We start from the raw sequence: 15,285 nt of genomic DNA, 5'->3' as shown, positions 1-15,285 counted from the left end.
ATCAGCCATTGGCATTTAGATCTCATTTTATTAGTACTTTCTCTGAAATGATTTCACTGACATTTAATGGTTCATTCTTGCATAACTTGTGTAAAATGGCAACAAGTGTATTTCTTTCGAAATGGTAATTCTTATGAAATCTTTATTGTCCTAGAAAAGACATTCTATTTATTATAGGGGGCATATGGCAGCTCAATAAACTGTAATTGTTAAATATATGAAATGAGTGGAGGGTCGCCATAGTGAAATGTGGCTGAGCGGTGCAACCAATGTTAGGTGCAAATGAAGTACACTCATTACATTAGGAGTCATCAAAATGGAATGTTTTCATTCCTGCCAGCTGAATGGAAGACATGAAACCAGATGAAAGTGGATAGCTTCTGATAAACACTTGAAACTTGGCGATAATTGCAAGTAAAGATTTTAGGTTACTAAATGTGTCGTAATGTCACCTTAAAGTGAATAACAGCTTCCGACGCAATTGGGCTTTGTAATAACAATAATATTATCGTTGCGATTGCCATTGGCGCTGGGATTTTTATTTGGTTATTTTTATTTTTTTTTTTAACAATTATTATAAAAATTCCCAAAAATATTTTTTAACAATTCGGCAATTAGTCGACATAAAAAAATTAAAAGGAGTTCAATTAAAAAAAGAAATTCATAGATTAAATTTAATTCATAAATTCATCCAAAAATAAATTCAGACCAATTCCTACCTAATTTCCTCATTAACTTTAATATTGGGGAGGATGTCCAGCAAAAAAGTGAAGTCAAATGTGAGTTATGCTTATGTAATACAGTATTGTAACTTATTGAGATGAATTTGGAATTTGGAATTTTTTCTAATTTTGCGGGTTTCTTAGTTGTAAACGTTGCTCATTAAAATTATAGACAGTTTCATTTTTTTTATTTAAATATTTAAACAAATTAATGCAAAGTTTTCCCATGATTTATAATTCATTTATTTCAATATTATCAAGATACATTTGCATGATAGGAGAAAGATTCACATCCCCGTTGAAAGAGAGTAATGTTGATGGTTTCGAACCTCCGAGCCCCAGAAAATGTTTTTTCGCTTATGGAAATGGTAGCGTATGTTCCGATCCGTATCCTGTGCTATTTTTATGGAATATTCCTGTTTTGCATGCAGCGCACAGATGCGACTCCATGTGCTTCCTCGTGTGGATAACTGTGTGATAAGTTTTTTTTTCCACTGCATCTGTTGCAACAAGCACTCATCCGCTTTGCTTGCGTAGGCTCATTACCCTGTTACACACACACACACACACACACACACACATCAAATGCAGTACAATAGTAACACAAACACATCACGGTGTCAGATCAGATTGTGAATCACGGAAGACGCATACTTTAGTGCTTTTGCTTTTGTTTTCCTTCGATTTTAAAACTCCATTTTGACCAGAAAGATGGTAGACTAGTATTCGACTAGTATTCAAATAATAGCAGATTCACATTATGTTAGTTATCAGGTGTTAATAAGAACAATTCATCACATGGCCTGTTTTAGAGCAAGACCTCCATCATCTGGCGAAACTAAGCCAGATGAGGATTAAGACTGGATCCTGATTTATGCAGATCCTCCTATTGAATATCAGGGGAGGACTGTCTGGCTAATTATAGCATCCCGGAGATAAAGCTGGAGACAGTGAATGAACACTTGTCATTTAGTTCTCCCGCGTGTGTGTTTACACGGAAACAGAAGTGCATCTTCCACGCTAACGGGTCTTGGAGTGAAGAGGCAGCCCCTCCCTGTAAAATTGAAATAGTGAGGTACAAAATGTGGGCAAGCAAACCTTTTAGCCTTTAGTGAATAGAGGTGATGTGGGTTTTTCGAGTCCTTGCAGAGGAGTGCATGATGGAGCTAACATGAGAAGCTTTTGTCTGTGTGGGCAGAGGCTCATTTACCTTGCTGAGAGTGCTATTATGCTTCACGTGCTGACAAAGTGGGATTAAAAAAAAAGAACCACTGCACACCTCGCCGCAAAACCGTATAAGGAATAATGGAAGTGATGTATATGTTCATGTATACAATTTGAAGGCTGATGTGGGCGATGACATCACGCAGCTAGATTATAAATTCTATTTGTTTGCAACATTATCACAAGCGTGTGCTCACATTTTGGATGAACATATGCCGTACTGAATAGGAACAGGCTGCATGGCTTGACTCACTTGTCCCGAACCAAGAACAAATTTATTGCAGAAACAAAAATCAGCATTCTTTCAGTGGTGTCTACTAAATCCTGCAGGTTGTTGTTATCAGCCGCTTCAAATTGCTGAGTTATGAAACAAGCCACACATTTTAAACATATTTGTTCTCGTTGGTGTGAGATTTTACTGGGGCGCCACTGAAGTACACCGATGAGTTAGTTGGGCTCAAATGGTTTGAGTAAACCGATTGCAACAATGGCACAAGTGAATTAACTTTCACTTCAGAATTATTTGTCCAAATGAATTAAATATGAGTGAAATTGTATATGGGCTCTCACTTTTCTGCCTTGAAGGTACTCAAAGTGCTTTCACACCGTCTTTTCATTCACGTACCGATTGGCAGCATCAGGAGTTGCTTAGTTTTGTTTTCCAAGAAATTATGCGTTTACTCCAAACAATATGACAGCCAACCGCTTTATGACTAAGTTGCTAGCACGTAGTAGCGAAACAAGCTAATTTTTTTTCATTTTCACATCAGACGTACTTCCAGATACCAAATGCCCAAGAGATGGCCAATCACTCCTAGTAAACAAACCCTTCTATGTCATTTGACCAAGGCAGAGTGATTTAGAAAATACCGTATTTTCCGGGCCATTGTGCGCTCTTTAAAGTCCCTAATCTTGCCCAAAACAAACAAAGCGCCTTGTAAAGCAACGCGCCCATTATATGGACTAAGCATCACTCGCGACCATCAACCCTCTTACTCATTGGGCTCTTCGGAGTGCATGTTAGCACACCCTGCTGGACAAAGTCTGAGTCATTTATGCTTCTAATTGACCGTGACTTATACATTATGTGACTATGGTGTAGGAGAAAGCTGGACAAAAGGGCAGCTGTCCACAATGTTGTAGTCTGTCTTATCATTTATGTTATTGCAAGCAAGAAACGTCACAGGTTTAGACAACAGACTGCAAAAAGCCCAAAGCACAACAGCACATCTCTCTAAACAGCCATGTGATTGGCTGAGTCAAAGTGGCTCCCAAGAAGCCACTTCTGTAATTGGCTAAGGCTTGAGTGGCTCCAAAGAAGCCATTGCTATAATCTTTTTGTGTTATTTTTATTTCTTTTGGGTATATAGATGGCATGAGAGTTACATGTTTTGTGTTAATCTTATTTCTTTGTTTCATTGTTTGCTTGTATGCTGAGTTTTTTTGTTTTTGTTTTGATTTGAAACCGTGACTCTAAGGAGTGTGGCGACCAGTGAAGTCCCTCCCCTGACGTTGTCTAGTAGACTATTGCTACACCTTATATTGGTGAGAGCCATTGTTGTTGGCAGTGATTCCTATTAGTGTCATGACATTTGTCAATGAAACGGGGTAATACCTCTGGCAACGATCTCTTAGGGGATTGAATCCTGGGGAACTTGCATCAGCTAGGCGAGCGAGTGGCTGAGCTAGAGTGAGCGAGCGCTCGCGGCTGAGCTAGCGCCTTGTAGTGCGGCGCGCCTAGTATATGCATTAAATACGGAAATAGCACCCTCAACTGGTATTGCGCCCTTTGATGCAGCGCGTTTTATGGCCGTAAAAATACGGAAGAACAATTAGCTTGAACGAATGATTTTCACCTTCTTTTTTTTTTTTAAACAGCCATTGTTTGAATGAGTGCAGTGTCAGTCGAAAAGTTATGTGAGGCAAACTGCTCGAAAAGGAGACAAAACTTCGAGCGTGATTTGCATTTCAACGGCTAAGTTCATTCCAAAATAGATATGGTGGCAATTCAGACATAGTTAACATGGTCATTGAGGGAATGGCTCATTAATTCAGGAGATTGCAATAAATGAGTCTGGGTCAGGGTTTGGACAACCAACATAATGAGCAGAAAGAATTGTACTTGCTCTGCAAGAACTCTAAATTGATTGGACTGTATTGTACCAGATTTTCACTTCACTTTTGGACATTGGATGATTAAAATGAGGTCAAACAAAGTAAAGTTTACAGTGGACAGGGCCTCGACCTTAATTGATTGTAGTGAGCAGTAGTGATGGGTAAATGAAGCTTCAAATGTGCTTAATGAACCAGTTGTAGTATTTCTGGACTCCTGTAGATGGCGCTCTCTGTTCAACATTGGGCTGAAAGCACACTGACTTGCCACATTTGAAAGCCTTTATTTAACCAACAGTTAAAATACAGCAGCTGGTTCGTGAAGCTAATTTGAAGCTTCATTTTCTCATCACTAGCGAGCAGACTAGCCGTTACATTTTGATTAATTACTCAATGACAACCCAACCAAACATTTCACATTATGGTGGGAAAATATCCGTTATATTTAGGGCTGTATTGATCACAAAATATTGATCACACTGGCTCTTGGTTACAATGTTTAACCAACTATCAGTGTCTAAAATTTGTCGTCATTAGGCAGCTATTTATCAAATGAATTTAGCCACCTGAAGAAAATTAAAAACATTTTGATTTGGATTTTTCATTTCATTTCACTATACCAGAGTGGACATCGTCCAACCACAAATATGACGAAAATTACAAAACACAATGTTTATATGATAAAAATATTTGCTCCTTAAATAGAGGGACGCAATCCTGCAAAATGTTCCATATAATCGTGAAAATAGAATCGGCCTTTACGTGATCAAAATGACTTGTTTCCTCAAAAAATGTCTTGTGGACAATAAAAGCATGTCATTTTTTTTCTCCCCAGAGTTTTATGATTTAACTCAATTTTCATGATGAATGAGTGATTCTGGTGAGGCCACCAAAGCCACGTTATAGTGATATTGACCCAGTAGTTTGTTTTAAAATGTATAGCTTCTCGACTGTAATGTATCAACATTTCAAACCCGTTGGAAATGATGATGGGTAAGCGTGAGGATGGTTGTGAAGTGCATTTACTGTGAAATAAAAACATGTTAGCGTACGCTCAAAATGGCTTGCGAGATAGACAGCAAAGACCAACCAAGCAAGGCAAAAGCAGTAATGTGAGGGGAAGGACGGGGGGGGGGGGATTCGGGAGAGGTACACCATACGACTCAATTTCAATGTCACTCCGAACTTTTACAACAGGCTCCATCTGTCAAAATCTGTGGTGCCTGAGCGATGGTGACAAGTTCAAATGGAAATGTTGAAATGAGGCTAGTGTGGCACATACTGTGGAAGTTTGCCCGTTTGGAAGTTAGCTGGATGAATTTTATCATATGTTATGTCATGTATTCCATATACAAGTTTTACAAAACAATACAAATCCAGTTACCGTATTTTCCGGACTATAAACCGCTACGTTTTTCCTAGATTTTGAACCGTGCGGCTAATATAACGGTGCAGCTTTTCTGTGGATTTTTCTTTCGCCGTTAAGGGGGCTCTATACTACAGAAAATACGCTAAATAAAACTCGATTTTTCTTCTCTTGAAGAAACTGTTTTAAGAATCTTTTTATGTACCTGTATGTGCATTCGCAGTACAAAATCTGTACATGCAGTTAACAACTCATATTTTTCAACATAGAAAACTGTGGCTTATAGTCTGGTGCGGCTTGTTTTGTTTCCCCCGAAAATAGCTGCTGCGGCTTATATGCGGGTGCGCCTGACTGTCCAGAAAGGGCGGGAATTCATTAATTAATTACAAATGTTGAATATCTAATACAAGGGGTCGCCAAACTTTGTGAAAACTGAAATCTACCAGCCGAGTAAAAAAAAAAAAAAAAAAAATGTATCTTTGACGTCTTTAGCCGTCAATGGCACTAAATGAGTTAATGAACTGGAAGCACTGCAGGGTTTTTTTTTCTTTCATCTATGGCTTGGCAATTTCTAGCTGGCTGGATGTCTGTGTGTATCCAGAAAAGCTTGCACTTCTGCGACAGAGACTCTGCTCACTTCGCCTTTTAGCCCCAGACACACATGAAATTATAAATATAATCAAGTATTATTGTAAAACACAATACTGTACTGGTATGGGATCTCGCTTCACACGCGGAAAGTTATGTCATTGTTATCAAAGCTCATTTAATTCAACATGGCATTTTTGTTTGGCCATCACTGCAACGCCACGTTCACGTTCAATTTCAAATTGCAGCAAAACTAGTGGCCGGTCGTTGGCCAATCGTGAAAACAAGTTGCGCTTACATGCATGCATAAATTTGAGTGAATTTGTTCTCTGTGTCACTAGAGAGTCATTTGAGTTTCTCCATGAGGGATTCTAATTACGATAAGTAGTAAAGTACGCATTAATTCATTGTTTACAATCTTGCAGTTGCGTCTCCGTCACTAAACCACGCTCATAACTGTCTGATTGGTCCACCGTCACTTATTTGCGATTTCACAAAAAGCCTGTTGACAAAAATGAGCGCAACACCTGCAGCCACAAGCAGTAACACGGACTATCAGTTGAGACAAGTCCTGGATTCGTCACTTCAGTTCATCTGGCGAGATTTAAGTCTTCATCTTGCCATTGATACCTGGCGGCATGGCAATGAGCTCCCAATGTTGTTATCAGGATCATTTAAAGCGTGCACATGAGGCAAAGTGGAGAGGATAGAGACTGTGAGCTGGTCTCCGAGAAGAGAAGCTGGAGCAGCTGCCTGCGGGGACCGTGGGAGAAATTTCAAATTGTAATTCAGGCTTTTAACATTTATGAAATGCAAACAAGCAGGAGGTTTGACCTTGGAGATGTGAACAGATGGATAAACTATGAATATGTTTGAGATTACTGTCAAAAGCCTGCACAAATTCCACCATGCACTATATGGGCTTGATAGATTTTTTTTATTTTCAGTGACAAAAGATTTTCAGCCTTGGGGTTTGGTGCCCGAATCCCTCCAAATTATGAGGTGAGTTCTTGCCTTTGTCCTTCTGTATTAAACTGACCTTCACTTGAAGCGTCATTATGCACACGCACACACACACACACACTCTATATTCATGTGCCGGCACACGATGATTTCCATAAAAATGTAATTGACAAGACGATTCGTCATGCAATCCCAATTTCACATTTAAAACTAATTATGTTGTTGTTTTCATTCATTAAACACTTACCTTGGAATATCAACTAGTTCTGAGAAAATAATGTGTCGGCTCGTATAATAGACCCCTTGGTGGTGATGCTCAATTCACATTCATTATAGTCAAGAACTCATAAGTGGGAGAGCATTTTTTTTTTTTTTTTTTTTTTTAAAGTAAATTGGACTTAAGCAACCCCAGGCCTCTCGTGATTGGCTCTAGCTCCGGGGAGTTGCATGAAACGCAAAAGGCACACACACATGCACACACTCATGTTCTCGTGCGGTGGTCTCCAACCTTTTTTTTTTTTTTTTTTGCAACGTTGATCGTGTACATTTTTTTCACGGGCCGGCAACCATTCGCTGACGGGGGTGGTGATGAAATTATGAGGGAGGGGCTATAAAAACCTTTTTTTTCCTTTGCTTTTTAATTGGCAGTTTTAAATACAACTGTTACTAGATCATTACATGCTAATTCAACATTTTACTAACAAACATTTTTTTTCCATTCATTATTAAAGATTTGTGGTCAAAAGTGCAACAAATGTTCATAAATATAAAATAACACATTAAAAAAATAATTTTTAAGTTCTAAAAAACATTCATGTTACGTTCATTTAAGACTTTAAATTCTCCACAAGTGTGAGTGTTCGTCATTGCCCTGTGATTTTTTTTTTGTTCATTTACACAACCAAGGTCAAAATGACCTTTCACGTCTAATGTGTTCACATTAATTCATGCTGCAATATTTTCCCACCTTTTGTGTCAATGACCCCAAACCAAACTCGTGTTTTATGTTTCAATACAGTGCAACTTGATGTTTTTCATCGTTAGGTTCTGATAATCCAAATCATAATCACGTACGTGCGTGTACTTGAGTGTGTGTGTATGTGATACACAGGTGGGGCTTTTTGATGGGTAGCTTTTTCGTTGAGGTTGTACTGCACCTCTTGCAAAGATGCAGGCCGTATCAAGACCTTTGTAATTAGAAAAGCAAAAAAAAAAAAAAAATGCCTATCTGAGAAATAATTGGTAACGCAGGTTCCTTTTACTCCTAGAGACAATAAATGTTTTTTTTTTCCCAACATCCTTTGTGTTTACATTCACTCCAAGGCAATTTTCCTATTTACACTATGTTTAAAAAAATAGCAATGCACGATTAGGAGTTCATACTGTGAAATAATTCACTTCTGCTTGGCAAAGCCTAAGTGCGACTAATTACATTAAACATGCTGCTCTAGATTGTCGGTTGGTGCTGGCACCCAATAAAACATCTCCGCGGAACACCTGAACAAGTGGCCATTACTGATGTCATTAGTCACACTTGTGCATTCCTGATGTCGTTAGTCACACCTCTTTATTATTGATGGTATTAGTCACACCTGTGCAGAGAGGGACGACCGCAGCAACTAAAGGAAGACACGCATGATCCATTAGGATAGCATACGCGACTATCTATCGATATTCTGGATGTCAGTTACATTCATGCTTTGAATCGTTTAAAAAATAAATATGCACACTAACTCTTGAGGAGTAACTTGGTTTGGCTGGTGCTGCTTTTAGGGACACAAATTGTCTTTAAGGAAGGGTCATACTGAAAATGCATGTAGATGATGCTGTTAGATTTACTAAGAGAATTAAAGTTGTCATCGCCGCACATTAAGCTGTTTAGTGCACTGGTTGGCACTTTTGTAATTCAAAATACGGAGCAAAGTCGGTATTTGTTTCACCAGAATGCAGCGCGTTGTGTGTCTGCAATTAGAAATCGATTGGAATTTTATTTTATTTATTTTTTTATTTATTCAAGGGTTCACAACCTATGGCAGTGACAAATAATTTGAAAAAATATTCTTGTGGTAGTGATGATCACATTCTGAATTGGAGACAAAAGTGAGTAGAAAAAAATAATAGTGTACAGAGATTTTTTTTTTATATATATATTTTAAAACATAATCTTGCTTGTCTTAACTCCTCTAACAAGTCATAAGTGATCATATGGCCAATGGTCGTCGTGTGTGGCAAACATGAAATTTAAATCTTGACAAATCGGCCTTAATCCCTAACCTTAAATTGTGTTCTGTCATGATCAGTTTTGTTGATTTTTTGTTTTTAACTTTAGTTTCACGTTTTGCCTTGTTTACCTTTGTGTCTTCTGTCTCTCCATGCTTCTTGTCTCCACCTGTGTATCGTTTACCCGAGCCCTTGTGTTGACCAATCAGCTCCCTCCAACCCTTTGTGTCTTGTCCAGGTGTTCCTTGTTGTCTCGTCAATGTGCTTGCATTTAGTTCTCTTGTTTCCTTTCAGTTCGTGTCGTGCCATTGTCCATGTCAGTTGTCTTTGTTGCCTGTCAGTTTGTCAAGTATTTTTTTTTTTCCCAGTCCAAGTTCAAGTTCCTTTTCTATTATTTGTACGATTACTTTGATTCTTGTTTTGTACTTTGAAGTTTTTGATTTTCCCTGTTCTGTGTTTGCCTTTCAGATTTCTTTTGGTCATTAAAACACTTTTTGTTAAAACCACTCCCTGCCTGGCTTGCCGGCATTTGTGTCTTCCGACACTGCAAACGAAACAAGTCCCAATCTTATTTAGTTTTTTTTTTTCCACCTTATTTGTGTGTTGTCTCTCACTCTTGTCTTGCATTTCTGTAACTTTGCCCTTCTGCTTAATGTGGGCTCCGACACCAGCACACACCTTGACCAGTCACATTTGGCTCTATCAAAAGTTGAATACCAACAAATCTGCTGTTATACACTTCACATAGAGCCTCTCGAACAGGTGTGCCCATGTCCGGTACTCGAGAGCCCCTATCCAGCGGGTTTTAAATGTCTCCCTCCTCCAATACACCTGATTCAAATGATCATCTCATCAGCAAGCTTTCCTCTAGCCCGATAACAATCCTGATCATTTTTCTAAACATTTTGCTCATAAATTATATTATTTGAATATCTTAAATCTTAACACATCTTTCTTAGCTTTTTAAATGACAAGGACAACGACAGGTTGCCGTCTTCCCTCATTTTATTGGTAATTGTTCAAAAATTAAATTCCATTCAAACGCATGCTGCAATTGCTGTCGAATGGACACGATTGTCATATTGTTAAAGAAATACGATTCATTTACTGTATCTCTCCACAGGTGTCTCATGATTTTGCCATCAATTTCAATCCCGAAGATGATGAATGTGAAGGTACGGTTGAATAAGTTTGTGGAAATAATGTGACCACATTGATCAGAATTTATACATACAGCACAAGGTCTCTTTTTTGTTTGGGTCTTCTGAATTTGTCATGATTCACATTCCCATCTTTACATGAGCACATCTTTATCAGACGCAGCTTTCTCCTTACTGTGAACCGACGATTGTCTTGTTGTTGTGTTTGCTCAGAGATCCAAGGAGTGGTTGAGGCATACCAGAACTGCCTCCCGAAAATCCAGCTGTACGGCCCCACCAATGTTTCTCCCATCATTAACAGGATAGCCAAGCTGTCAGCTGGCGACGGCAACATTAAAGACGCCTCTGTGAGTGTCTCTCGCCGCATACATATGGATGAAATGCCGCCTTTGTTATATTGCCTCCCACTGCGTCCCTCAAGTGAACAGTCTGTGTTTTACAGTAATGACGCCGAAAGCGGAGATGAGAAAAAGTCCTTTATAAAGAGACGAATATTGTTCACTTATCTTGGACGACTGTTACTTATCAATGCAATATTTGTGGCACTTACACTTTTATTGGCATTTTTTTTTTCTGCTGTAAAAAGCCATTTCTAAGATGACTCTGCTTACTCTGGCCGTTGACCTTCCGTCTTGTTAATTACTCAGTCAATGCTTCTTTTCATCGTGTGGCCTTCCGGGCATTTTCTTTTTTTTTTTTAAATAACACATTCAGCCTGCAGCCTGTTCTGTAGACCACAAATGAGGATTGTTCTTCTTCTTTGAATCTATTAATGATAGCACTCCGTTAAAAGTGCTCTTAAGCACATCCTGCTGCGTAATGAGGTGGATGACAACACTTCCATAAAGACTCTCTACCTTCCAACAGCGATACCACATCCTGCTCATCCTCACCGATGGCGTGGTGACAGATATGGCGGACACGCGCGAAGCCATCGTGCGGGCCTCCTACCAGCCTCTCTCCATCATCATTGTTGGAGTTGGCAACGCTGACTTCACAGACATGCAGATTTTGGATGGCGATGACGGTGTCCTGCGCTCACCGAAGGGCGAGCCGGTCCTTCGGGACATTGTGCAATTTGTGCCCTTCCGGGACTTCAAGACGGTGAGTTATCTCCACCAAGGACAAAATTAGGGTTAGTCTGTTTGCATTTGTTTGCTTGAGTGCAACTTGCGGTATATCGTTTTTATATAGCATTTAATAATGGTCTGGTTTTCAGCCAAGGATGTTCCAAGTGGGATCGATCATTATCTAATCTTGATTGTGTATCTGGTTGCAATCCAAAACGACATCCCAAACATCCCTTTTGATGGTGTCCAAAAAGACTTCAAACCCGAATTTTGAGTTTTTCCCTCTTCAATATGCGCCAACCACCTTGTCAGCAACGACATCCGGTGTTTGCTTGAGTTAGCACCTGAGAAAAAAAAGCCTTGTGGCAGAGCAAGTCATGGCTGCTCACCATGCCCTGAGCATCTGACACTTCCTTGCCCACAGGAACACCACTGTTCAGGAGAAACCTCCCAAGAATACTTGTAGTGTGTCACCAGTCCTGGAACTTTTCTGACACTCCTTGCAATGAAAAGAAACTATCAGAGGAAATATTAAAAACAATGAATATATGAGTAATAATAAATATTGTGGATTCAGAGAGAGGGACTTTGCAAACCTGCAGTGCACAAAAGGGACCTTCTGTGCCAGTCCTATGATTGACATGTGATCAGTCTCCGGTGTACGCTCCCACTCACCCGATGTCAACTGGGATGTGCTCCAGTTTCCATGCGCCATTGAACAGGACAAGCAGTAAAAGAAAATGAATGGATGAATTCCGGGGCAAGAGGCGAGATTGAAGACTTTCATGAACATAAAAAATGGAGATTGCCCCATCCCTGACAATACTGCGGGAAAGTCGTGAGTGTGACGAGTTGTCAGTCCATCAACGTCTGCGCTATGATTGACAGGTGAAGTCCCTTTGGGTTGGAGAACCCATAAGAGTTTCCAGCTCAGGGTAAGGTGCGGAATAAATGAGCAGGTGAGGAGAGGAGGTCTCACCGCTGTACTTCTGTTGCAGGCTTCACCAGCAGCCTTGGCAAAATGTGTCCTGGCCGAGGTCCCCAAGCAAGTTGTGGAGTACTACAGCCATAAGGCCATCCCACCTATGTGTCCGGCGAGGGACTTGCCCACGCCCATCCTCAGCCCCGTCGCCGCCAGTCCGACAGAGTAACTCCACCAAACAAGTCCTGAACTGTGACAGCAGCTCCTGTCCATCAAACTGAGATGGAGAGGGCATGCCTGCCCCCCCCCCTTTGGGATGAAATGAGGGAAAAAGTCCTCTTGTTAATTTATTCTACTCCTACAAAATATTTGATGGACTTTCCACCCGTTTTTTTGTGCTCGTTGTGGATTCAGCACATCTCCCTGGCTTTGCGATGGAACCATCCCAGCTGAATCAGCATCTGAAGGATTATATTTCTTTGCCATGGCTTTGTGCATGCCAGCCAATCTGTCAGCCATTAATCACAGACGGAGGACTGATATTCTTCACCGGCCCTGATTTACCACCTCTCTTTTTTTTTTTTTTTTTTTGGGGTATCATTTATTTTTATTTCTTAAAATATATATTTCAAAGAGTAACACGAGCAACCAGGCGATGATACATTCATCACAGGCGCCTTCAGTGAAAGGCGATCCATTTTCCATGAATGGGCTTGCTTTGCTTACGAGTCATCACATGTACTTGAATGTGTTTGGCTTCATTTAAGGGCACGATTTATTGAGCCAACCTTCACGAGGATGACACGTTAAAACGGCCCGCTTAGTGTGATCCGCAAAGGTCACTCTCACGCAGAAAGTTGGTGGATCATCAAACTCTTCATGTCTCTTCATGCAAGCTTCTGTTTGTCCACTGGAGTTTATGAAAAATGGTAAAGCGCACTGGAAATGCAAGTCAGACAATCAAAAGGCTGAATGGCTTTGTATAGATTTTGAAATCAGTGGACGACATTTTATTGACCTGATTTTCCTTCAAATGACTGATGCCTTGAAAAGATGACGGAATACAATAGCACCACTCCTAATTGGTTATTGGATATAAGTTAGGTCCCAAGACCCTTTTAATCATATAAGCACAGTGTTTGATGACCAGGATTATCACCATCTGTGGAACTGCCTCTGATCTTCGTGCCAGCTCCAGGTTTTGTAACTTTGTCAAGTGGCTAAAATGTTAAAAGCGTCATTTCCGTCCCCCCCCCCTCGCCCTTTAGTGCCATCGATGTCTTCGTTTTGTGCAACCTTGTAAGATATTTCAATAATGAGATGCATTGAAAGCAAACAGCCGAGCTGCAACGCAAACAGAAGTTGTAATGCTATTATATTCAGTAGTGTGCCTATATAAAGAGAGTTTATGTATGAGTTCAAGTGCATAGAAGAAGTCTACACACCCTTGTTGAAAAACAATTTCCTCCATTAATGTTACCAATAACCTGCCCAACTAAAATGGCATTAGGAAGAAAATAAAAACTTTAAGACCAGGACGTAAAAAGAAGACAACTGAAAGAATGTGGTTGCACAAGTGTGCACACCCCCTTATAACTGGAATGGAGCTGTGTCCAAAATGAACCACTCACATTTCAAAATCATTTTGAAAAAGAGTCAAGATTTAAAGTGGCTCATCCTATTAACCCAAAGATGTGTTTTATTTCTGTCAGAGGCAATCTATTCTCTCTGTTAGGGCTGCACGATAATGGAAAAACATGCAATATCGTTGTTGAATGTAGCAATATCGATAGTATTGCGATATTTAACATGTCCCTAAAGAAATGACATTTTTATTGTCTAATGAAAGATTCTTTTCATGCAGATCCATGTATTCTTAGCTAATTAACTGTTATTACCTTGTTGAATGGTATAATTATGGTAATTAATGTTCAGCTATTGGGTGGCGATGCAGATTTAAATTTGTGTCTGACTGGTCAAATTCAGAAAAAAGCATACAATTACCCTATTTTCTGGACTATATGGTGCACCTGTCTATAAGCCGCAGCAACTCCTTCTGGTGGTAAAACAAAAAAATAATAAATAAAATATGACAAAATACAATATACGCAGCAGGGTATAAGCCGCAGTTTAATATGTTGAAAAAATGAGTTGTTTACTGCATGTGCAGAACGATTTTGTACTGTGAATGCACATAAAGGTACGAAAACAGACGCAACAAACGGTGCCTTTTAATACGGCAACAACTTTGCTTATTAAATCAGAACAGACCCAAGAGAAAAAAAATTGAGATTTTTTTTAGCGTATTTTCTGAACTACAGAGTGCCCCCTACAGGTGAAAGAAAAATCCACAGAAAAGCCGCACCGTTGTATTAGCCACATGGTCAAAAGCTAGGAAAAAAGTAGCGGCTTATAGTCCAGAAAATACGGAACATGAGAAAAATATTGCACGTCTTTGCAATCTGCATGTTGCATGAGCCAATGTTACGATATTGATATTTTTTTTTCATATATTGTGCAGCCCTACTCTCTCTCTTTCTCTCTCACTTATTCAGGGTCACATTAATAGTGGAAGAAGTTTCAAAATAATTTTTCTTGTTCTCATTGTTTAGATCGCATAAAACTTGGCATTTGAACAAGGGTGTGTGGGTTTTTTTTTTCTATCTAGGTAATTTTAGTTTAGAACAAAGATGCAATGACAGTGAACCTGTGAGCTGTTTGGGATCAACCCAAAAACTCATTACAAAATGACACGTATACCTCTGAAGTATGGCGCGATAAAAGTCATGAAAAAGAAAGGGGGAAAAAAAAAAATCATCGTACGCACATTTCTTTTTTGCTCAGTGTATTTCTGTCACCAAGTCTTCTAGCGATTTGCTTCAACAGTGCATGTCTGCTCCAAAAAAAAAAAAAGTCAACTTGAAGATGACACGTCACT

General features: G+C 39.5%; 1 protein-coding gene across 1 annotated transcript in view; it reads left to right on the top strand.

Moving 5' to 3' along the window:
• cpne7 (copine VII) overlaps positions 1 to 14,952 on the top strand; it is a 29,979-nt gene extending 15,027 nt beyond the window's left edge. Inside the window, exons 12-16 of the mRNA XM_088295926.1 lie at positions 6,960 to 7,014; positions 10,319 to 10,370; positions 10,569 to 10,702; positions 11,223 to 11,459; positions 12,424 to 14,952. Of these exons, the coding sequence (XP_088152052.1) occupies positions 6,960 to 7,014; positions 10,319 to 10,370; positions 10,569 to 10,702; positions 11,223 to 11,459; positions 12,424 to 12,576 (631 nt within the window). The 3' untranslated portion in view covers positions 12,577 to 14,952. The remainder of the gene's footprint in view (positions 1 to 6,959; positions 7,015 to 10,318; positions 10,371 to 10,568; positions 10,703 to 11,222; positions 11,460 to 12,423) is intronic.
• The last annotated feature ends 333 nt before the right edge of the window (positions 14,953 to 15,285 follow it).

This window comes from Idiotropiscis lumnitzeri, chromosome 5 (assembly GCF_059441095.1).
Source record: "Idiotropiscis lumnitzeri isolate Australia: NSW breed Sydney's pygmy pipehorse chromosome 5, RoL_Ilum_1.0, whole genome shotgun sequence".
NCBI classification, from domain to species: Eukaryota; Metazoa; Chordata; class Actinopteri; order Syngnathiformes; family Syngnathidae; genus Idiotropiscis; species Idiotropiscis lumnitzeri.
Note: the sequence above shows the minus strand (reverse complement) of the source record. Positions and strands in the feature narration are given on the sequence as shown.